General features: G+C 35.4%; 1 protein-coding gene across 4 annotated transcripts in view; it reads right to left on the reverse strand.

Moving 5' to 3' along the window:
- Positions 1 to 25,119, reverse strand: part of Ack (activated Cdc42 kinase) — a 72,487-nt gene extending 47,368 nt beyond the window's left edge. Inside the window, exons 1-3 of one of the 4 annotated variants that reach the window (XM_077416412.1) lie at positions 24,967 to 25,117; positions 24,639 to 24,888; positions 1,335 to 3,374 (exon numbers count right to left, since the gene is read on the reverse strand). In XM_077416412.1, coding sequence (XP_077272538.1) covers positions 1,335 to 3,299 — 1,965 coding nt within the window. In that variant the 5' untranslated portion in view covers positions 3,300 to 3,374; positions 24,639 to 24,888; positions 24,967 to 25,117. Of the gene's footprint in view, positions 1 to 1,334; positions 3,375 to 24,638 lie in introns of all 4 variants that reach the window. The other 3 variants (XM_077416421.1, XM_077416426.1, XM_077416430.1) reach the window with 3 other exon arrangements.
- Positions 25,120 to 26,442: the final 1,323 nt, after the last annotated feature.

Below are 26,442 nucleotides of genomic sequence, written 5' to 3' on the forward strand. Positions count from 1 at the left end.
ATAGATCGACTTAAGAAACAGGCTGTGATTTTTGGAAATCTGAAACGGATTATTTCTGATAGAGGCACCGCCTTTTCATCTCAGAAGTTTAAAGAATATTGTAAGCAAGAGAATATCGAGCATGTACTTATCACAACTGGCGTACCGCGGATCTAATGGTCAAGTAGAGAGAATCAACCGAACTTTGATACCTTTGCTGACTAAATTGACGACACCGAAACCAGATGAATGGTTTAAGTATTTAGATATTGCGCAACAGTACATAAATTCGATACCGAGTAGAAGCACGGGATTTACACCGTTTAACTTACTTTTAGGAACGCATATGCGCCTTATAAGAGTAACCCGCGAGTTAAAGAATTAATTGATTCGGAGTTAGCTACTATTTTTCAGAATGAAAGAGACGAAATACGACTCTTAGCAAAGCAAAATATTCTTAAAATTCAACAGGAGAATCGGAGATATTACAAGAAGAGACGTAAAGAACCCAAGCGATACGAGGAGAACGATTTGGTAGCGATAAAGCGAACTCAGTTCGGACCCGGAATGAAATTAATGCCAAAATACTTAGGTCCTTATGCTGTCAAAAATTATCTGCGTAATAATAGATATTTAGTGAGTAAGGTCGGAGAACATGAAGGTCCCCTACGGACCTCTACGTCAGCGGACTATATGAAACCTTGGGTGGATGATGCGGAGAATTCTAACCAAGAGTAACCACACTCGAGGACAACTGTGATGGCAGAATAGCCGAGTGTAGTATTGAAATGTATCGAGTTGTGTTAGCGAAGATGTGTGTGTGTGTCGCGTGTCGCGATGCCGTGTTGCCATGCGAAGAATCTATTAGAGATTCGATCGTCTAATGACAACAGAGTGTTAATTTGTAGAGAGTCGTTTTTTCGAAAGCAAGCGAGCAAAGGGCATTTATTGCCCAGGAACCAGTAACAGAGCCTTCGCGTCGAGAAGTCGAATTGTAATGTTTCGCGTCGTGTAGTTTCGGAGTTTAAACGAGGCTCAGCCTCAGCGTAGATCGAGCGAGAGTGTTAACGTTCCCTTTGTATTTCTCATATTCTGTGTTAATCTCATCCCATAATAAACATTATACCGTTCTTATATCCTTCGAAAGATTGGATACCATCTTCATTCCTACATATATATATAGATTATATTGTAACAATATTTAACTTTTAAAACATTCAAAATATTTAGAAAACTCCTGATTTTAAATAATATTTTGTCTGAATAATAATTACATTTTAAACTTCAAAATTTTTTTATCACACATTACGAGTAATTCGAAAATGTGTCTCCAATACATCACTATAAGAACGTACCTCTGTATCAGCAGAATTAAGGACAAAACAATTCACGGTATCTTGAACATTATCTCCTCCCTCTTGATCGCTCACGTTTCCATACGTCTGTGTCTTCAGATAACGATTAGCAACTTCAGCAGGCACATGACTATAATATCGCGAATGTGGTGGCTTCATGAATACCGCAGAAGTATCAAAAGGATCAGAATACGCAGGAGCCACATTACCAGGAAAATTAGCATATGTTCTGCCTTCCTCACCCTGCCAGGAAAACCTCTCGCCATCGATAGGTTCATCCAGAATGTTAATTACTCGTTTACATGAGACCTTTTGATCGTAGATGCTTGTGTTTGCCGATTCCTCGGCGGACAAATCGATCAGAGTATCTTCTTGGCTAATGTCTGAGGTCGATGACACTTGCGAGACCTTGATAGGGCTCGACCTAGCATCGTTGTGCAATTTCGTGTAATTGAATTGTTTTCTGGTACGTGGAGTACCACAAGAGAATTTCTTTTTTGTCTGATTGTCAGCCGAGGCTGCTACCAATACATCCGGAGGATCCATTGGATTTCTTAAATATACATCGTCGATGTAAACGGGACTGCCCCAGCTCTTACCAAAGGGCGCTCCATGTCCTGTATGAATGAAAGAATTCTCCAATGGCTTGCTAATGTCTTCTGGCTGCTTTCGGCGCATTGGATCAACCAGACAACGCGGAAAATGCGCTATTTGAAAAGTTCGCTGATTCTGACCTTTCCACCAGTAATTTTCTGGGCGCCCGTCGATGATTGCAATTTGGTCTCCCGTCTCGATAGACATTTTGCCGGCCTCCTCGAAGGCAGTTAGAGCCTTCATTACAGACGGTACCATACTAGTCAAGGACTCTTTCAACGAAGCAAATGTCGGTCTCTCTGAAGGTTCTCTCGCCCAGCAACGAAGCATCAGCTCATATATATATGGAGGCATTGCTTCTGGCTCGCGAAGTCGCTCGCCCTCGCGATCAATTTTACGCAAAATTTCGGAACCGTTCAACCCCAGCCAGGGTTCCTCGCCAAACGTTAACATCTCCCACAGTGTCACACCAAACATCCAGACGTCTGACGCGTGACTAAAATGTCGAGCCTTGAGAGACTCGGGGGCACACCAAGGAAAAGGTACTTTTTTATGTTCCGTCATGACATAGCAGTCTTCTTGTTGAGGAAGCGCTCTCATCAAACCGAAGTCGCCGATTTTGATTTTATCGATGGTACTCAACAGGACGTTTCTGCATGCCAGGTCGCGATGTAGAAAACGCTTCGCTTCTAGATACGCCATACCCGTGGCAACTTGTAACGCATAATTACAGAGCGTGAGAATCGAGATTCTGTCGCATTGCTGTCGTAAATAATCAAGTAACGCGCCTAAAGGCGCGAGCTCAGTCACCATCATCATCGGCTGCGACAACACCACACCATACAATCTAATAAGATTATGATGATCCAAAGTGTGCATTGCCTGAACTTCCGAAACAAAGTCTTCTATAACATTCGGCTGTGTGAGGGCATCTGCTTTGAGGACTTTCACAGCGACGGGCAAAGTTCGTCCTGAAGGAGAAGTCCATTCCCCTCTTCTCACTACACCAAAGCTTCCATCGCCTAATTTAACGGACAGTGTCACATCTTTGTCTTGTATGAGACATGTCAGCACCGAGGAAGTTTCGATCGGCTGCGACGATCGCTTGTTGCTTTTACTGCTGCCACCAGGTTTAATTTTGGTAATTAAACTCTTCTTCCATTGAGCGTTTCGTCTCTTCTTTACCGCATCCAACAGACGTCTGACGCCAGGTTTACCTAGACCAATCTTCTCCAAATCTTCTGCTTGGACGTAATCAAAATGATGCAGACGAGTAATCTGTAGATCGTCTCGAATTCGTGTAAAGAACTGAGAGAGCTGCACATCATGTAGCAGTTCCTGAAGCCACTCTGTACCTTCCTCGTCCGCCATAATAGCTGTATTTCTTTATTTACTGAGATATCTTATACTCAGAAATATATGGATGTCTTCAATATGTATAGGAACCTAAAAAAGAGATATAACAATTAGATTTGCGTCGATACCCTTGTATGTTTGATCAATGTATCCTACTATTCATATATTTTAAGATTTATAATCTATCCATTATAAAGAGCTCAGAGCCGTGACTGGATGTTCGTGTCGATAATAATATTTCTGTGTGAATTTTTAATAGGGGAGATCGGGGCGAAGTCGAGCTCGGGGCGGAGTCGTTTTTGGAATTATCTCGAAATCTGTGTTGTGTAAACTCACCATTAATAGTGTAAAGGCGGCTTATGGTGCCCACGTGACCAACGGAGTTTAGTAAGGTTACGTGCCATGTTGTGATTGTTATCAAAGCAAACGTGTTTTCGCAGGTCAAAAGTGAAATTTCTTCCGCGTTGAAAGTTAGTAATACCTTTAGTATTTAGTATTATTGTCTCTCCAAATCTCAAAGTAAGTGATTCTAAAGAGTAATGCACGCTGAACACGCGCGAATCCAGTGTAGTTTTTTTTATTTTCATTAATTTCTATTATTTTATAAGCAGCGACCAAACCTAAAACTTGTGTTCGGGGCGAAGTCGTGACCAAGCCACCGGGGCGGATTAGTCCCGGTGATTTCACTCTATTTTCCGTTGCTAATGCGTCATTGTATTTTTCAACTGCAAGAAAATGGTACGCACGTACCATCGCAAAACGGCTGCCGTCGACAAGGAGCAGCTTGTGGAATCCTGGTAGGACTATGACGATATATGACATCCCTGGAATCGTGACTAAGGCACTGCCACTTGCCGTAACGCATCAAAATATTGTGTCCGGATTTGAATGCACTGGAACTTCTCCATTCAACCCGGACATTTTACAGGAATACGAATTTTTGCCGAGTAGCATTACGGATAAAGAAAACCCTTCCGCTGGTCCCGAAAAAGCCAATCTTAACGCAGCCAATCTGGGTACATCAATCGAACCTGACGCAGCCAATCCGGATACATCAGCCGAACCTGACGCAGCCGAACAAAATAAAAATGAATTCGATTTCACGGATTCTTCCATGTCCCGTCGTGATGATACACGGAACTTGAGCGCGACGCTTGAAAGTATTCAAGCGTTTTCTAAAGCCGCTCCAAGGCAGACAACTCGTAAAGGACAAAAACGAAGAACGACCGCCATCCTTACTGACTCGCCTCAAATTAAGGAATTGGCGACTGAGCAGGCAGAGTCGAAGCGGAAGAAAGATGAGAAATCTGCTACAAGGAAGAGAACGATAAAATCGACCATTACCACTACGCCGGGAAAGAGAGGCCGGTCCAAAAAAAATGCCACGCAATCAGAACCGCAGCCTTCGACGAGCAGTGGGCGAAAAACGGAGTCAGAATCGTAGCCTTCGACGAACAATGGGCGAAAAACAAAGTCAAAAAAATTAAATAATATGTGCTGCGTATGCTCGGACATGATAGAAAACAGAGCCGACGAAAAACAGTGCATTTCGTGCAGGCGTAAAGCACACAACAAGTATGCGTGCGCTCGTCAGACTCTGTCTTTAAATGTTTTAACTGTTTCAATAATACTGATAGCGAAAAAGAAAATTAATTTTTTTGATGAAATTATTATTTTTCTACTAAGAAACATTGAATAAAGTGTATTCTATTATTTTTTATGATCAAAATTTAGTGAACTAGGCGCTAAAAATTTCTCCGTCTTGAGACACAGTTCTAATTTTTAGGCCAGTCATATTAGGCTTAATCTTAAGCTATCTAGCCCTTCCAACTTTTTAAGAAGGTTTGTAAGGCTGAGGTGGGAAGTAAGGGGGTAACGCTTTTAACAAAAAAAATATGGAGTGCTGCCAATCTAAAACATTAAAATTTTGAACAATATTGATCTAAAATTTTAGAGAAATATGGGATGCAATGCAGTTAAAATGCAAAACATAAATGTGAATTTATGTAAAAGTTTTAAATATATATGCAGTTAAAATGCAAAGCATAAATGTTAATTTATGTAAAAGTCTTAAATATAAACTTTTAATTTTTAAAACAAACTCTGGGATTAATGTCCCATAATATAGTACCATTTGGCATTAAAAAAGTTTGAAATTCGAGGTCCAAAAAATGGGCGAAAAAACAGGACTTTTTGCCATCACTCTATATTACGATAAAACGTGCAAGATGATAAATCTTTACGATAGGTACTTAAGACAATAAGAATGTATATTTTATATTAAATACAATGATTTCCTACAAAAGGTTTTTTTACTACAACTAATTACAATTAATTGCATGTTTCTATTAAGCCTCAACGTCTCCAGAGTGGGTTTTTATACCCTAACACAGAAGTAGTAACAAAAACATCACATCTGAAGATACATTACGAATATAAGTCTCAATTGATACAAGCTGGAGTAAACGCGGTTTAGGTTTTCAGTATAATAGTTTAAATGGTTATACTAGAATCATCGAAAGGGAATCAGGTCAAGTCTTAGACTTCATAACACGCAACAGGAAATGTTGCTTGTGTGATAAAGGACATAATAATGAAGATCACGATTGTCGCAAAAATTTTTATAGAAGTGCTAAGACTATGGAGCCATATTCTGCTAACAAATTGGTTAATGAGAGCTCTGTGTTAAAATCAGCAAAAGAGGTCGGTATTGTCGTTGGTGATAATGACAGTACCAGTATTGCTTGAATTAGAAAAAACAGCACACATGAAATTGTTAAATTTTCCGATATTAATCATACTTCAAAAGGCATTAAGAGCATACTGTACAAACTTTCTACTGACAGAAAGACCCTGACAAGGAACTTAACTGATTCAATCAAATATCTACATCGTTGTTTTACTTATGCTTTACACCAGCACAAAGGAAATTTGTTAGAATTATCAGCTGCGATTAAGAATATTCCTTATCACGCATTCAATTATCATAAAAACTGTGGAAACTGGTGTGGTTTTTTAAACAATTCTGAAAACACTATCATCATAAAGTCATTTCCGGAAAAATTAAAAACGAAATTCTCTTCAATAAATTAGAAGTACTCTTTTCACAATTGTCAAGTAATTCAGAGAAATTTGTGGCTGGAGCGTCGAATCAGGCAAACAAAAGCCTAAATGGTGCTATGTCTGCCATGCACTGAGAAAAATGTCCAGCAACATTAATCGCAAAAAAGCGTTTAACTACTCTTTCCGATATATTTCAAACGGATTTGGAGCTGTCGGATGAAGTAACATGCCTTTATCCAATGAACTGCAATTTCCGATAATATGTAAATGGAAAATGAATCGCCGTTTATATTTGGTCGTTCTAATTTCGTCGGATTAATATCGAACATTGATTTCATCGAAAAAAAAAAACGGAACTATTTTATCCGACAAAGTTTAACATCTCATGAAATTGAGTGACATTCGATGAAAAGTTATCCGACAATGTCAGTGAGCTGAATATTTTATCCGATTATAAGAGCAGGCTGTACGATGGGAGGCGCGCGGCGCGGGCGGCAACGCGGGCTCGCGCGGCGAAAGGGTTCGGCTCGCGCCCGCTACGCGGCGCATCGCTGGTATCCTCTCGCATAATTAAGATTCAACATCGACCCCTATATCTAGGGCAGCTCGGCAGGGTTTCTCCAGCATTCTCAAGAATCTCAAGTTCGCTCGTGGCGGACAGCTGACCGCCACAGCCTATACAACTTACGTTTTTCTCTGCTTTGCTTTTTACATCCACGACTACAACAGACGTCTCGTTCTTTGTCATCAACCATATTCGGGATAAAATATAATTGGATAAGATATAATTGGATCAACCGTCTATAAATTAACAAACGGAATTTTTAGATCGGATGTTTTTCAATTTTTGGATCAAATAACTTTGGTCGGATATCACTTCGGTCTGATTGAGTTTTCTTTCCGATCTGAAAGATCGGAAACATTCGTTTGTTAATTTTCGGATGGATTATCCAATTATGTTAATCGGAAAAAGCCTGGATTTTTCTCTCACATTGTGAAAAATGTCCAAAGTCACTTTGTTATAGCACAAGTGAATCTGCTGATTTTCGATTTGCTCTCACAGTCGGTGAAAAAAATGAAGGACGAGGCTTTGTGCAAAATGTAATAAATAAATTAGGTATGAATTGTAGCAAGTATATGTCAGAATACGTCAAATATGCAAACACCTGTGCCTCAACTAGACTTAACAAGGCACAAACTCAATAATTTAAACAAAGACGAAATATTTTGCAAAAACAACGAACTCAATTAAAAAATCGAAAAGAAACAACAGAGGGAAATACGTATAAAACAAATTTAAGTTTTTTGGATATAAGTGCAAGCAAGAAAGATGATAATATCGTCAGTTCATCTGAGTGTATTGTACAAAAAACATTTACGTCTACCGCGTATACCATTGTTTTTTTTATTTAGAAACTTCTGGCTTGCACTTACATTGTAATATGCTTTAAACTGCTACGTAATGCGGAATTATAACTTTTAACATGTATATAAATCCAAATACTTCTATTCCAAAACGAGTATCGGAAATCAACGGTTTATCTTGGGTCGAGGACAAACTGTATTTACATGGATTAAAAGTGCAATCGTATCTATTAAGATTAGTTTTAGGAGAAATGTTAAACATTCTGAAAAGTTTCGATAAAAAGTGCATTCTAGTAGCACATAACTGCACTTTTGATGCTCCACGTTTAATATGCAGTATTAAAAAATCGTCTTTATTAAAAGATTTCAGTAATGTTATCATCGGTTTTTGTAATACTCTATCATTAATTAGAAATCAGATTCCGGAAAAAACGAAAAAAAGGACAATGTACGTCAACTACTCTCGCGGAGGAGCTATCACTTCCTGTTGAAGGTGCACATGATGCTAGTCACAATGTTTATTTGTTAGAACAGGACCCCGCCATAATCATACGTATTTTGGGTTTCGGTAAAATTAGCTGAAACTTTGGAAATAAATAGTTTATGTGATACTGATCAAGAGTCACAAGGGCAATATTCATAAAAATCAACCGTTTAGATGCTATTATTGTTCAAAATAAGGTGTTATTTTAATACTATTGTAGGATAGTAGATTTCGGGAAAATTAGCTGAAACTTTGGAAATAGATAAGTTATGTGATGCTGTTCAAAAATCATCATAAGCATGATCCCCAAAAATCAACCTTTTAACTTCCATAAGCCATTGCCCTTAATAACTATCGTATAACAGCAACAACATCACCAGGCCTATTGTGCAACTAAAAGTATTTGAGTAAGTGCGTATGTGTGCGTGTATGCGTGCGTGTGTGCGTGCGTGCGTGTGTCTGTGTTTGTATGTCTAACCTATAATACAATGTAAATAAAAATATATATGTATATTTTGTGTTACGTTTGTGTTCGTGTGAGTGTATTTGCGTGACTGTACGTACGCGTATAAGCGAGCGTATTTTGCTGTCGGCATTGACGTTATCCAATGTGCAGTAATGTGCATCGCGGGGAGGTTGCGTGATCGGACTACGCACATCATTTGGCCCTTAAAAGAGCCGATTTTTACATGTATGTTTGCACTCGCATGTATATGCTTATATGCGTATATGCGCGCGCGCGCGCGCGCGCGTGTGCGTGTGCGTGTGCGTGTGCGTGTGCGTGTGCGTGTGCGTGTGCGTGTGCGTGTGCGTGTGCGTGTGCGTGTGCGTGTGCGTGTGCGTGTGCGTGTGCGTGTGCGTGTGTGTGTGTGTGTGTGTGTGTGTGCGCGCGCGCGCGCGCGCTCGCTCGCGTATCTGTATTGCAACTAACGTTAAACTAAAAGGTCTATTTTGTAAATGTTAACAATATCAATTATATGTGTTTTGCGCAGATGTAATATGCCATGAAAAAGGAGCGCAAAGCACGTAACAAATATCGTTAACGTTTACAGAATAGGCCCCTTAGTTTAACGTTAGTTGCAATACAGATGCGCGAGCACGCACGCACGCACGCACGCACGCTCACGTACACACACACGCGTGCGCACGCACGCACGCACGCACGCACGCACGCACGCTCACGTACACACACGCACACACGCACACACGCACACACTTACTCAAATATTTTTAGTTGCACAATAGGCCTGGTGATGTTGTTGCTGTTATACTATAGTTATTATTAAGGGCAACGACTCATAGAGACCAAAAGATTGATTTTTGGGGATCATACTTATAATGATTTTTGATCAGCATCACATAAATTATCTATTTCCAAAGTTTCAGTTAATTTCACCGAAATTTACTATCCTACAATAGTATTAAAATAACATCTTATTTTGACTTTTGAACGATGACAACTCTAAACGGTTGATTCTTATAAATATTGCCTTTGTGACTTTTGTGATCAATCCTGTCACATAAACTAGTTAAATCCAAAGTTTCAGCTTATTTCACCGAAACCCAAAATACGTATGATTATGGCGGGGTCCTTTCACTTCGACACTTTAATACTATTGACATTGTTAATAATTATGAAAGTTTTTATGAAGTTGTGAATAAGGTTGAAAACAAGATAAATGCCACTAAAGTTGAAGTCACGTTTAACATTGTGCAAGACGTGTTTTCTAAAGCAGTAATAAAACGACTCGCAATCACTGGAATTTTTTACAACGACATTGTTTCAACTTTTAAGAATTTATTCACGTATTCCTTTAGGAGAGGAATATACGATCATTATTGCAAAGAAAAGTTAATGGGAAAGCAACTCTAGTCAAAACAAAAAAAGATTTAGATACAATATTAAGGCACGTTAAGAGTCTGTGATTTCCACTTTGTAATCTTCTTACTATTTTCAATTTAACATTAATTATAATTTTATTATTTAATATGTGTAGTATGATTTTATTTATTAGACTCATATACATATTATGTTCATATTATGTTATATATCGTGTATATATATATATATATATATATATATATATATATATATATATATTATATGTATATATATATGGGGCATTCTTTGTCAAATCGGACACCCCTCCTGTCCAAAAATGGGGGCAACCAAAAAATTTCGGTAATTATGCAGTATAGGGGAAGCACCTCCGATGACCTTGACCTTGACATATATTGTCAAGGTCACCCTCCTGAGTGACCTTCAGAAGGTTTTAGCCGTCGCTCGTTTTTTATTAAAAAGTTATAAACAAAAAAAGTTTCAAAAATATAGCAGTTATTTTAAGTACTGAGAGGCATAAACGACTAATATTACGTTTTTCTTTAAAGCAGAAAATAATTTATTTCGCGAGAAAGTCGCTGCTTTACCAAAACACAACATTTAAAGCAGTAAATTGTTGATAAATTGAAATCTTTTTGTTAAAGCAGAGAATACATTATTTTGCGAAAAAATCGCTGCTTTACCAAAACACAACATTTAAAGCAGTAAATCGTACCTATGTAGGTTAGTGACGCGCTTTAAAAGTATTTAAGTGTTTAAAGCGCGTCAACTAACCTATATATGCACCTATATATGCTATACTTTCCAAACTTTTTTTGTTAATAACTTTTTAACGAATAGCGAGCGACGGCTAAAACTTTCTGAAGGTCACTCGTGGTCATGACCTTGACAACATATATCAAGGTCATTGAAATCGTTGAGGTCGCCAAACTTTTTTTTGTTAATAACTTTTTAATAAAAAACGAGCGACGGCTAAAACCTTCTGAAGGTCACTCAGGAGGGTGACCTTGACAACATATGTCAAGGTCAAGGTCATCGGAGGTGCTTCCCCTATACTGCTTAATTACCAAAATTTCTTTTAGGACTCATTTTATAGCTATATGCATGTACTTTTGTTTTAACTCTGGCCTTTTTAAAAAACAATATAGCGGACCCAATATAGCGTCCAAAACCTGGGGAAACTGAACTTTAAAAAGCAATATCGCTCATTAAAGCCTACTAAAGCGGTTGCTTTTTTTATGAAATTCAGTGATACAATGTTTTTTTCGTCCCTAGGTAATGAATTTGTACTAAAAATATCAAATTTCAAAATGACGGAATTTAAATAGCGGCCAAATGCCAAGAAAATGGTAAAAAATGATTATATTATTAACTGAGACTTATACTGTTAGTTCCAGGCTCATTAAATTAAATGCTGGAGCGTTTTTTCAATCGCTGATCTCTTGATCACATTGTTAAAGGACCCCGCACAAAACCACGTGAAAATGGATCCCGGTCAAATTGACTGAAAATTTAGTATGATGTAATTCATTACGTCTATGAAAAGTGTCTATAGGCACAAAGTCCAAAAATGGACAGTAGTTACAGAGTGTTAAACATCGGAAAAATGGGTCATCGGCTCATGGTAGTCCTTGATGTGTACGATCATGCTGGTGTGTGCCTGTGTGTGCGTGCGTGCGTGCGTGGATAAAGATATGCAAAATTTATTTCAACCGATCACCATTTTAATCGTGATGCAACTAGCACTAAATTCCAATCGTTGTATTTTTTGAAAGTACGGTGTCTGAGAATTATTTTAATACTATAATCATGCGAGCATTTATAAAGCCCCTTGCACAATGCTAGGCAACAGGCAATAGGAACCGGGAATAGAAATAAAAAATCATGTATAAATGCAGAAAAAACATTGACACAGGCAATAGACACTGAGTTTCCGTCACGTTGGAAATTCTGTGCCTATTGTCTGTTGCCAACCAATCATAGCATTCAAATTTTTTAGGTTGTAATTAACGATTTTTTGGTTATTTCCTGTTCCTATTGCCTGTTGCCTGGCATTGTGCAAAAGGCTTAATTCGTAGACAATCAGGTGACGGAACTTAATGCTCGGCGCCAACGGCTGGAAGTTAATTATCGTAATTGTTTTATAGTTAGCAATAAACTCAGATCTTGGAATATTTTGATAATATGTGTTTCTAGATCATTTTAGTAACGAATATATTCATGCAGCAAGTTTTTTAAATGTTGGTGTCGAACGCGACGGTGCTGTGTTCAATATATAGTAGTATATTTTAAAAAATGTTATATTCTGTCAATGTTATCGTTATCTTAGAGCACCTAATTAGCACTAAATTATAGTATACTTGTCTTATATATAAGACCATTTTCTGATATAAGGGGGTCCAGCTTAATGGCAAACTGGACTCTCTTATTTTTTACGCGATTTCCTGCTAAATGGTTTGAGCACCAAAATTCGGACTAGGGCACTTAATTAGCACCTAAATAGGACCAAATTTTTTAACCTAGTGCAAACTTGATTTGCAATAGTGGGGGGTCCAGCTTAATAGAGGTAAAAATTCACATGTAACCATTATTTGTAAATAAAATTATATCACAAAGTTGCCATTATGAACATATTGCATTCTCCTTACAACCTCCTTAATAGTTGCAGCAAAAAAATTCCTTTTAAAAGCAAAAATTAGCAAAAATTAGCAAATTAATTGTGTATATAAATTTATTGTGTTCTGATAATTGGCTTACAATAGTTACAATTAAATACCTTAATATACCTCATTTTCCCGTATCCCCCCCTGATGACTCCTCTCTCTTTCTTTTTTCTCTAATTAATACAAAGATCCCTGGGGCTTTATGTTTCTTAAGTCTAAGGTTCTAGAAGAAAAAAGAATGAGCAATCTCATAACTAATTAAATAAAAAAATCTAACGTGGCGGATTCAAGATGGCCGATCCAAAATGTTTGTATTGCTAGAATAAAATCAGGTAATTCACTTATTTTATAGAAAAAAAATAAATACAGTCTTTTAAGATATTTCATAGCACACTGCCAAAATAGAAAAAGTTCTAAAGAAAAAATAATTAATACAATTTACCAGCTATAAAGAAGTACGGGGATATCTCTGTCTACGGGAGCTATGTGTCCACAGTACTGCTATCTGAGGCTTTAAGAGACTGACGTCTCTATTATTTTAACAAATATTTCAAAAGTGCTCTACATAAAAGATTTAAACGTTGTTTGTTTTCTAGCGATGCTTCTCGCAGACGCTATAATGTTAAAAGATAAGCGAAAACAATTATTCAAATTTTTCGACGGTCGAGAAATTTGCTGTGCGACAGTAGTTTAACTCAAATTGAAGTAAACAGTTCATAATATTATCAATTAATATATAGTTATCAGGTGTGAGAAGCGTCAGATCTTAATTCCGCATAATTTAAAATTGGCAACATGTTAACAACTAAAAAACGTCATCGGGGCTATCTGTCCTATTTTTGATGGGGCAATGTGTCCACACTTCAATGACGGATTGTTCTTTTAAATAGATAATCAAGAGACACGGTAGTGTCTCGCGCCAAGTACACGCGGAGCGAGACCGACCGTGACTCTTTTACGCGACGCGACGGGTTGCGAGTACCCGAGATGTTGAGATCTCGATAACGAGTGAACGAATCAAGTTCTAAGTAGGCTTGATCGATAGCTTGGGGTCCAATTAGGGGGGGGGGGGGGTTTCTCTCATAATATTCCGCTACGTGCCCTACGAGCGGAGATATTGCGACGCAAAATCCAAATGCGAAAATTTATTTTTAAGATACTCCTCCTCCTCCCCTTAACGCCGATGTCTCAATATTATTATGATTATCAGAGAAACGTCCCTTTCACTTTTTCGACGCTGGCGGCGCAGGTATCGCCAGTTTCGATATCGCGCGCGTATTTCGAGATTAGGTCGATACCTCGAAATTTTAAGTAAATAAATAAACTTATTCTATACTTAATTATAAGCCGCATTATCCGCCGTCCGCGTCGTCACGCACAACCCATATCACTCACTCCCACATCCACGCTGATAATCATTTAATATTATTCCTATCGCATTCTTCTCTGAATTATTTTTATTTATTGTTGTCCTTATTTATTTAAAATTTCGAGGTCTAGCAGCGTCAAGTTTTTTTACAAGAAAAATTTATGTATTTTAATAAAATATTTTTATTTTGTACTGTTACCTCTGTAATTCTTTGTGGCCATTAAAAAATATACATGTAAACTTTGTATTTAAATATCTTGTATTCCCTTGTTAAATTTAGATAAAATTTTTTAATCTTATAAAATTGTTATCATACATTCTTTTCTAATTGACACAATGTAAAGATTTTTCAAAGTAGTGCAACAATTATTTTTTGAGGCAATATACATGTTCTCTCTGTAATTGGCGCTCTAATTTAAAGAGATATCATTTCTTTTTTGTAATTGTAATAGATCACTTGAAGCGCGACTCTTCTTTTTGATAAGGTAACATAATTTTGTGACGTGTATCACTTGAGTTATAATTTTTCGGAAATAAAGATACTACTGGTTAGATTTTTTCGAGATTTTTCGATGGTGTGTAACTGCAAAATAAAGACTTTCCTTAAGACGGATAAGGTAGACATCCAATAAAATTATACTTAGAGCAATTAAAAGAATAAAAATCGAGCGAGAATCATTTCGTAAAAACAGCGTTAGACTTTGGAATAAATGTTCGAGCCCTCACTCGCTACTGTAAAAAAGTGACCTATGAGCAGCTACTTAATCCTGCAATTCAAGAATCGTTACCAAATTTTTATTTTAAAAATACACGCCAAGTTAAATATATGAGTTTGTCTTAAATTATTGAGTATTTTCTATTTCAAATTCAAACGCTGTCGAGGATAAAGTAAAGGCCCCAAATACAAAAAAAAGATTAAAGAATTGAGAGGACAAAAGAAACTCGTCACATTGCTTTTACAATAGACTCAAAATCAGTTTGATGCCACCGTATATAAAGAAAAGTTCAGCTCCACGCAGGAATCCTGTCAAAAAATCTACACAAACTACACAAAGTGCCTACTATTGCTCTGACTACAACGACTAAGCAATTTTTTAAATATTATATATTAATAATAAATAATATTATAAATATAAAAATATAAGTATAAAAATTAATATAAATAATGTTTTTTATTACGTAAACAGATAGCCCCTCGAATATGGACAGATAGCCCCGTATATGGGGCTGTTTACGCTTGACTTGCCTACTTAAAAAATTTACCTCTTTAAGAAGATTCGCCTATTATTCTCGAGTCAAAAATGCGATTAAAAAATAATGTCATTACAGCAAACTCAAATTATATGCAATATTAGTATAATAAATTGTAGATGTTACTTATGTACTTTATTCTTCGTAAATTATTAGTAAAATTTATTAACGTAAATTATTAGATTAACAAACAAATGTATGCCGAAGTATGAGAGCGTCAACGACTCGGGAATCGTTGTCAGGTACTTATTATCCAACTATAAAGTAAAAAAAAATCACAAATAATTATAAAAACCTATAGGTATAAATCATTGTCAGAGAATATTAAAAACTTAAAATGATTAATACATTAATGATTGCGTGTCGTGGATTCATGATTAGTAGTTAAACATTGTTTGTGAGGTTGGGTTCGTATCAGGTGTTGCGCTGCGGCGTTGCCAAGTCTGTCACTGCTAATTCAATCCGCGAAATAAAAGTAAACTTTGTGACAATAAAGCTTTAAATCTACACGGTAAAATCTGATTTTTAAATTTACACAATCCTTGATGATCCATTTGTCAAATGCTAGTTTTTCAAAGTATTAAGTTGGCTACGTGTGTACTAAATCAGTAATCATCTACCTTAGAGCGACCGTTTCTCATGAGGCGATAGGCTCAAAGTGGTCAACTTCTGAATAATTTGGATTATTTGTGTAAGATGTTTATGTAAATCATATAAAAAATTAAAACTCTGCAAACCCCTCTTCTTAAAATAGTAAAAAATGAATAATTCTAATTACTTTTTTTTTATAACAAGGTTAAAAGGCTACACCACTAAAATGTTTAGCTAAATACCTTTATTAGTTTTTTAGTAAACTTGAAAAAAACATAAAATGTAGACAGCCCCGGTCTCCCCTATTAGTAGTGCTTTGGGTCATAATATTGATCGATAGAACTCTTCGGGGGGCTACCAGAACTCCCGCCAGAACTGCCGGTTTCCAGAAAAAAAATTTACCCCTCGGGACTTCGAAAATTTTCGACGTGCGAATTTTGGGAAGCTGTAACTTTTGAAATATTAGTCGTAGCGCTTCGGGTCATGATAGTCTTCGATAGAACTCTTTGGGAGGACTACCAAAACTGCGGATTTTTGAAAATTAGTGCAACTTTAAAATTATGTGTTCTACTTTATCTCTTTATCGATTTTTGGGGTTATTTGAACAAAACTCTTACTAAAACCTATAGAGAATTCTAGAACTCATTGAAATCTTGGGTGGAGTTCCGAAAACGGTCGACCTCCGATTTCGATAAAACTTTGTGAAAAACTTCGTTTTGGGTTAAAATGAAAGCCCTTAAAAGGAATTTCGGCGACTCCTATGATAAAGCCATTTTTTAAGATAAAATGATAAAAATATAGGGCTGTTCTTCCGAAAATGTCCGCGCTCCGATTTAGGTAAAACTTTGTGAATAGGTTCCTTTTAGATAAAAAACATATACCAAAAGAATTTTTTGCGACTTGAAGTTTAGCAACTTTTTTACATTTTTGCAAGGGTGGGCCAATAATTAAGCAGCTTAATTCAAACAGTTAGGTATCACGCTAGGAGTTTTTTAGTTTTATTATGCGGGGGAAGGGGCTCTGCCGTAGGCGTGGGAGGGGTGCGGGGGGGGCGAAGCCTCCCCCCCGCTCACGCTTATAGCGAGGTACATTTCCTATCCGCTTTAAACACTTAAAGCGCGTCACTAATCTATACGCCAAAGGCGTGTCCTAAAATCAGTGAGGAGGCCCTCCCCGCCTATTGGTGTACTGTTTATACAAATGTGTATAATACATGTGTATATATAATACAATATATTATTTACTGTATACACGGATAATACGTATATATAGTACAATATAATACAAAAATACTTCAATTTATCAACAATTTACTGCTTTAAATGTTGTATTTTGGTAAAACAGCGACTTTCTCGCGAAATAAAGTATTCTCTATACTCAATACTCAAAATAGCTGCTATATTTTCCAAACTTTTTTTTGTTAATAACCTTCAACGAATAACGAGCGACGGCTAAATCCTTCTGAAGGTCACTCGGGATCATGACCTTGACAACATATATCAAGGTCATTGAAATCGGTGAAGTTGCCCTTAATCTAGACATTTACCAGATCTTCTTATATTTTTTATCATTTTATCTTAAAAAATGGCTTTATCACAGGAATCGCCAAAATTCCTTTTAAGGACTTTCATTTTAACTCAAAACAAAGTTTTTCACAAAGTTTCATCAAAATCGGAGGTCGGCCGTTTTCGGAACTTTATCCGAAATCTTTCTGAATCTACCGTAAAAAATTGATTTTTTTTTAATGGGGAAATTATTGGTTCCACTTTATCATCGATTTTTAGGGTTATTTGAACGGAATTCTTACTAAAACCTATAGAAAACTCTAGAACTCGTCAAAATCTTTCCAAATCTACCATAAAAGATTTATTTCTTCAAAAATGGGGGTGCCGTGAAGTTAGCCCCTCCATTTTTAAAATGGTGTTTTCGTCACTTTAACTTTAAATGACGGAACTCTTTCTAAAATCGATAGAGAACTCTAGAACTCTTGCTGGGGCATCCAGAACTAATAAATTTTTTCGAATTTTGAAAAAGAGGTGCCAACTTCACAGACGTGAAATAATACTTTTAAGAATTCCTTTCAATTTTTTGAGGTTAGCGTCAAATTAATAATTACTAAATTAATTGAGCGCCGACTTCAAAAAATTGAAAAAAATTCTTAAAAGTTATTATTTTATACTTCTTAGAGCTTTTTTAAGTCAGTTCTATTTAAAAAAATTTTTTTTAACTATACGAGAATATTTTTAAAAGGACCAAAACTCTGACGGAAACCTTGTTCCGTCATGATTACTTTTCGGGTAATATTAATTTTTTAAAATATAACAAATAGATCCTAACGCTCAGAACTCTTTAGAAAATGCTTCAGTATGCTCAGAACTATACAAAAAATATATTATATAATCCGAAACTCCGAGATTTCGCACAGCGTCTCACTCCATTATCTCTAAGTACGTAGCGCTCAAACGATATAAATTTATTAAAAAATCATACAACATTGCTAGTGCCGGGACCTCTTTAGAAAATGCTTCAGTATGCTTAGAACTATTCAAAAAACATTTTACATAATCCGGAACTCCGAGATTTCACACAGCGTGTCACTCTATTCTAAATACTCAGCGCTCGGGCAATATAAATTTATTAAAAAATCATACAGCATTGATAGTGCCGGGACCTCTTTAGAAAATGCTTCAATATGCTTAGAACTATTTGAAAAACATTTTACATAAACCGGAACTCCAAGATTTCGCACAACGTTTCACTCTGTTTTCTTCAAGTACTCGGCTCTCAGGTGGTATTAATTTATTTAGAAATCATACAACAATGCTAGTGCCCGGAACTTTATAGAAAATACGCAATAGGATGGCTATGAGAGTCAAACGCAGTTGTCTGTGCGTAGATAATCAGAATCACTGATTTATTCCAAATCCATTCCAAATGAATTACAATCGAACGTTTCAGCTCATAGATCGAGCCATCTTCAGCGATATCAAACGACGAATAAAATTAAAATATTGCACAGTTCTCCATTCCAAAGCGTTGTCTCCCATCGCTGCCGATATAGTGATGCAGGATCTGGAAAGTAGGGTGTTGCGATCACTTACTTTGTTTTTACCGTTTTACTTCAGATACGTAGATGATATTGCTATGGCTGTACCATTTAATTCGATTGACACAATACTACAGGTATTTAATTCTTATCACCCTAGGTTACAATTTACCTGTGAAATAGGAGGTGACAGATTAAACTTTTTAGATGTAACAATGATAAAAAACAATAATACTCTCGAATTTGATTGGTTTCATAAACCGACGTTCTCAGGCCGTTATCTTAATTTCTTATCGTAGCACTCTATTTCCCAAAAAAAGAGGCACAGTTATGGGCATGGTCGATAGGGCATTTCTACTTTCACATCCAAAATATCATTTAAAAAATCTTAAATTCGTAATAGACACTCTCTTAGAGAACGACTACCCGTTGACATTCATTTTTAACACTATTAATACTAGAATTAAATCTCTGCTAAACAAATGCACTCGAAAACAGAATGAACCTTCATCAACGAACGAAGAGAGACAACGTATATGGTTTACAGTACCATATGTCTCTAATATATCCGAAAAATTTAAAAGAATTGTTACAGATGTTAACTTGTCGTTCTATAGTCTGAATAAACTTGATAAGTTTATTAAAGTGCAAAAGGATATTCTCCCTATCCAATCAAATAAAAATGTGGTGTATAAAATTTCATGTAAAAATTGCGACGCGTCATATGTTGGTCAGACGATGAGGCATTTAAAAACTAGTATTTCGGAACATCGTAACCATATTCGCAGAAATACAACAACCTAGTCTATTATTACCAAACACAGAATTAATTTCGACCACGAATTAGATTGGGAGAACGTTGAAATCCTAGATAGGGAACGATATTTAGGAAAACGACTTGTTTCAGAGATGTCTCATATCAAGTTACAAAAGAATAGTCTCAACTTGCAAACGGATACAGAGTTTATGCACCATGCATACGTGTCTATTCTAAATAAATTGTAAACCATGTCCAGAGAAACAATTTGCGTCGTACACCTGACATTGCTTATACATAAAATATTTAGTTTCATTTCTTACTGGCTTCATCTATAATTTTCATTGTTTATACACCGAATATTTATTAGTTTTATTTTCTTACTTATTTGACCGACACATTTTATAATTTGACTTGACCTACACGTTTACAATTTTCATTGTTTGTAATGTTCATACCGCATTTATATACCCGCCTCGCTTGGCTTATTCTGATGCATTTGTTCTCCAGACTATTTGGTGAGTTACCATAGAATTTTTAATTAATACTTGGTGTAATAAGGTAACTATTTTTACAGATATAGATCTAGTAGTCTTTTTCAATTTCGTTTCTTGAAATCTCCAAGCAGGAAACTTACCACTTTGGAATGGAGAAATGTGCAATATTTTAATTTTATTCGTCATTTGATATCGCTGAAGATGGCTCGATCTATGAGCTGAAACGTTCGATTGTAATTAATTTGGAATGGATTTGGAATAAATCAGTGATTCTGATCATCTACGCACAGACAACTGCGTTTGACTCTCATAGCCATCCTATTACGAATTTCCAATTTCGAGAGTCCTAAATTATTATTCTATAGAAAATACTTATGTATGCTCAGAACTATACAAAAAATATTTAAATTATATAAGCCGGACCCCTCCGAGATTTAGCATCTCAACTTAGTATGCTTATTACATTGTAATTTTGTCTTTATTGTCTTATAATTAATTTTTTTATTTTTATATGGCAGAACTCTATAGAACTCGTATAGAACTATAGATCTCGCAAAATCTGACAAGATATAGTGACGAAACTCGTGTAAAACAAAGTGAAACGCTGTGTAAACCTGGCGTCTCAGTTTGTCCGGCCCCATTTTTTCTGTTTAATAGACAAAACCATCGACCTATAGTATGGACTGCATGATGTAAGTCGAAAGTGTGTATCAACGTACAAGGACAGCAGACGATTGCGGCCATTATCTATCGCATTCTACACAACACTGTAATATTAGTCGAAAAGAGACAGAGATTGGCCGCACACGTGCTCTATCTAACTCAATTTTCTAACGTGTTTCGTATGCAAATAAAGTAGAGATCGCGAAGTCTATACTATAGAGTATAGGTCGATGGGCAAAACTATTTGTTTATAACGTATCGGAAACTTTAATTAAAACTATAATTAAAAAGGAAACCAGAACTCTCAATAGTTTGTGAGTTTCCGCAAAATGAGGTGCCAGATTCACACACACATTACATGACAAAAAAGATTTTCTTTCAGCCTGTATTATTTTATAAACAAACATTTTTACATGTCCGAACATGTTCGACATTACATTTTCTTCCTAAATGTATAGAAAAACTATTTTATATATAAAAAAATTATTTATACTTGCTGAGTAATTGTGTAAGCAATTTACCGCACTCATCTTTTCTCGTGTTCAAAGGTGTTATCTCGGTAAATGTTCATAAAAAGACCCCACCTGCCAATGACCTTGACCTTGACATATGTTGTCAAGGTCACCCTCCTGAGTGACCTTCAGAAGTTTTTAGCCGGCAATCGTTTTTTATTAAAAAATTATAAACAAAAAAAGTTTGAAAAATATAGCAATAACCTTGACCTTGACATATGTTGTCAAGGTCACCCTCCTGAGTGACCTTCAGAAATTTTTAGCCGGCGGTCGTTATTCGTTAGAAAGTTATTAACAAAAAAAGTTTGAAAAATATAGCAGCTATTTTGAGTATTGGAAGGCATAAACGACTAATATTACGCTTTTTTTTAAGCAGAAAATACTTACATGGGTTAGATGACGCGCTTTAAACAGTTGAATACTTTTAAAGCGCGTCATCTCACCCATGTAAGTATTCTTTGCTTTAAAAAAGACTTCAATTTATCAACAATTTACTGCTTTAATGTTGTGTTTTGGTAAAGCAGCGACTTTCTCGCAAAATGGAGTATTCTCTGCTTTAAAAAAAGTGTAATATTAGTCGTTTAACAAATACGACAAATAATATCAATTATAATAAGATAAGATATGATCAAGTTGATTGCATATCCACTAATTATACATCCATTTTTAAGCAATTAATTTTTAGGTTTTTCAAGAATTTTTTAAATTGATAAATAATTTTAAAATTAGTAAACATTGCTATACTCTTTTGTTGCATAGATTTTTGATAAATTTTTATTGCAAATACACTTTCAAATGCGTTTTATGTATTTGGAGTCCTTTTTACTTCCTCATAGAAAAAGCTTTGTTTTTGTAAATTCGTATATAAACCTTTGATTGCGTAAAAAGTTGACTCTAATCAACCAAATTTAAAAAAAATTATATATAAAATAGGGGTAGAAGAAACCAAAGAAAAGATTGTTTTTTGAGTTTTTAATGTCAATATGTTCAGAGTGTTCTAAAACGTCGAAATATTGCATTAAAAAAAATGTCGGTATGTGTGTATGTATGTATGTATGTATGTATGTATGTATGTATGTATGTATGTATGTGCCAAATTTACAGAAATTTCTACAACTCCAGAACTGATCAACCAAATCTTAACGAATTATATGTATATGAAATAAGGGTAGAAAATACTGAAGAATATAATAGAATTAATAAAAATTGTTAATAATAAAGAGGTTACCGATTTCTGTTTAAAAAAATAACTAAGTTTACCAAAATTTTTTATTTTTATTATTTCTTCAATCTTTTCTATTTCTTTTTTTCATATATAATTCTTTAAGGCCGGTATTCATAGTCGGGTCTTATATCCAAGATCGTCTTAAGTATAGTCTTAAGGCGTCATCAGCCAATCAGAGGTCCGTATTAGCATCTTAAGACATCACTTCCTCTATGAGGAAGCCAAGTGCAAATTTCTAATTTGCACAATTTTTTACTTTATAACCGTTAAGAAAAAATCATTTTGAAATGTATCTAAATTTTTATGATTCTTAATACCTGCACGTACATTACTCACGCATAAAATGTGAGAAACATTGTTCTCATACATATAATTTTACGATGTATTCATAAATATAACCATTTATTTTTTCCTATTTTTATACCTATTTTTTTACCTTTGTAAAATATCAGAAATCCTTAAAACAAAGGATTCAATTGCAAAACTACATATTGTAGAACAAAACTACATATCTTTGAGTTCCATTTTCTCATTATTAAAATAAGATATTCAAATCTTTTTTTTTCTTCTTTTTCTTATAGTATCATAATTGGCTATCTTTTGATGCATGCTTTCTTTTAAATAAGATTTGTTTTTAATTTTAATTATTCAAAAAAATATCAGTGTGCGTTTCATGAGTGCGTACCAAAATTAACTTCAGTTAACTAAAATGCTATAGTGTACATAACATAAACTATAGATTTCAGTTACCCAGAGTGAATTTTGAAACGCAGCCTATAATATTAATCGCTTGTAATTTTTGATAAAATAAGAATTTTCTAAAATCGAAAGATCGTAGTTCATATATTTGCAGAGATATAAGAAAAAAATTATCAAAATTGATTCAGTGTTCTTAAGAACTTGTTAAGTAAAAGATACATAAAAATCAAAAGATATGATTTTATGGGAGAGTGCTTCGAAGATTTTGATCTTACTATTTGATCTTATGTCTCTTGTAATAATTTTGTTTTCCAAATCACAACTTTAGCGGGCTCCACACACAGAAATATGTAAGTATCAAGAAACAGTATCATGATACCGTCTCGATAAGACATGTCTCAGTGTGTACTATACACACACCGCAATATGTAGCAGGTATCATTTGTCTCTATAGTACTGAGCACACAATTTTTGGAAGTGAGGTGTCAACTTCATAGTGGCGATTAGCAGGGATCTGCCGCGATATTACCATACACACTCAAAAACAAGCTGAGACATATCTCATTGTCAGTATCATTGTTTCATTCTCTATGTATTCCATCGACAGCGGGAGACTAGATTCATGTATCGATATTTGTTGATACTTATTGATACCGCATGAAACCTTTGGAGACATACCTAGACACAATGAAACATGTATCATGAGACAGTGTCACGATACCGTTTCTTGATATATATCTGTGTGTGTGTGTAGTCAGCTTTTAAGTAGCCATTTAAGATATAAAAAGTTGCAGCAAATATTAAAAAAAATATATATATATAATATAATAAATATTATTCGAATCCTATATATATATATATATCTAAGAAAGAAGATAAATAACTGGAGTTGAGATTAAATTTCTCTATTTATTTGAAAATCCGAGTCAAGTCCAATAATTAAGTTTTATTTTCTATATATATATATATAGAAAATAAAACTTAATTATTGGACTTGACTCGGATTTTCAAATAAATAGAGAAATTTAATCTCAACTCCAGTTATTTATCTTCTTTCTTAGATACTTTAACGTTTAACAATCATTTTATATAGATAATAATGTACAGGAAACAATTTATTCTTTTTCAAAAAAAAAAAACTGATAAATATGTTGGTAATATTTGTGTGCTTTTTAAACTTTTTTTTTTTATTTTTGCCTCCTATAACTTTGCAAGATATAACAATCAACAAGACAAACGGATCTATAAATTACTAATCTGTTCAGACAATCTACCTTTTGTTAAATCCTGTATAACAATTCAAAAAGATAGCTTTAAAATTACACCAACCTGCGGATCTCACTTATGACATTTTCTTTTGTCCGAGAAGCGATGAATGCTAGAGAAGATTCACCCACGGAGAAACCGCCAATTCCTCCGCTGAAGTTTTTTACGAAACATTTTCTAGAATGCTGTCTGTTTTAGGACGCTCAAGAATAACGTTGTCGGTCCTTTGCTCAATAAAAAATTTCCGATAATAAGCACTTTCACTCGACGATTTTCCAATGCAATACACATTCTCTGATTATTACGTCCTAACCTAAAAGCATAACGATCACAGCTGCAGAAACGATCCCTATACGCGTACTTAATGATCGTCGTTAACGCAACACGCAACTGTACAGTCGAAATAAGATCATCGATTGTAATTACTCGCAGCCGTCGACGATTTCACCTACGTACGAGGCAAAGCGGAGTACAGAGAAGAGAAACGAAAAACTATAAAAGTATTTAAAGTTGTATGGATTTTACAGGGCAAGCACTGCAAACTGCAAGCATGAAGCAGTGCGAAGTGAGAAGCGCTAGAGCTAGAAGAGTCTAGAGTCCCTTTATAAGAGTCTGGACAGACTTTGGGAGTGCAACAACATGGCGTGAATGTCACGTATATAGGGACTCTATTCTAGACGCCCTAGATGGAAGAAAAATACTATGGCGTCGATGACTAAATCGTTGTATTGTTGTGATATCGTGAGAGAATTCTACAGAGGCTGTGAGAAAGTGTGAGTTTGTCTATATTTTTATTTTGACTTGATAGAGATAAGATAACCAAAACTTTAAAATACCTGAAAAAAATATTTCAATAAAATAAATTATAATAGTATACAACAATTTATTGATAGAGAAAATTACGAGATGTATATATAGATAAATGCATGACAGTTTTTCCTAAAAATACAATAGAAATGTAGGAAATAACAATTCCGATCGGAATCCATTTCGAAAAGTTCCATAATACGCACCCTGAGAGAGGCTCCTAAGGGTGCCATTACACGGAGCGCGGAAACGCGGAAACGCGGAAGCGCGGAACAGAATAGTAACTAGATTCCGCGTTTCCGCGAGTTGAGTCCCGCACGTTTGAACGGAAAAGCGGAATCCGCTATTATCGTGTATGTATGTATGGCTGTGTTTCGATATTCACTGCCAGTACTTAACGCAGCCTATGTATGTACCCTGGCTTGCATATAAGATATACTTCATAATGGGTGCGTTCAGCCGATACTCTGCTGGCCTAGCAATCGTGAGCAGTCGCTCGTTTTCGCTCGTTTCCTCTCCTTTTAATCCATTGGGTCAAAGGAGAGGAAACGAGCGAAAACGAGCGACTGCTCACGATTGCTAGGCTAGCGGAGTATCGGCTGAACGCACCCAATAACCATCAACATGATGTTTGGATCTATAATATTATACTGCCACTTTTATTAAATAATAAAGTAATCGAAGAGTATGTGTAAAAGCTTTTTTTTCAATGTGATTAAACAGCTCCGAAATTTGATGGAGTATACTGTATCCGCGTTGACAACGGATTTTGACGCGTTCGTTCCGCGAGTTTGTTTCTCCTTATATTACATGGAGCACAATTTGCGCGGAAAAGCGGAACAGTATAGTGACAAATAGACATTTGTATTCATTTCTTAAAATTGTGTTCACTTAATTCATTGCAATTTTTATTAATATGCTTATCTTTTCAGCTTATCTATTGAATACAAGCATTTTAATCAATAAATACCGTTAAAAATTAATATTTTATAATTCTCCGTTCCGCTTTTCCGCTCAAAATATGCTCCATGTAATATTAAGGCATTCAAAACAGACGGAA

This window comes from Temnothorax americanus, unplaced genomic scaffold (assembly GCF_048541705.1).
Source record: "Temnothorax americanus isolate GAGA-0224 unplaced genomic scaffold, ASM4854170v1 Scaffold103, whole genome shotgun sequence".
NCBI lineage: Eukaryota > Metazoa > Arthropoda > Insecta > Hymenoptera > Formicidae > Temnothorax > Temnothorax americanus.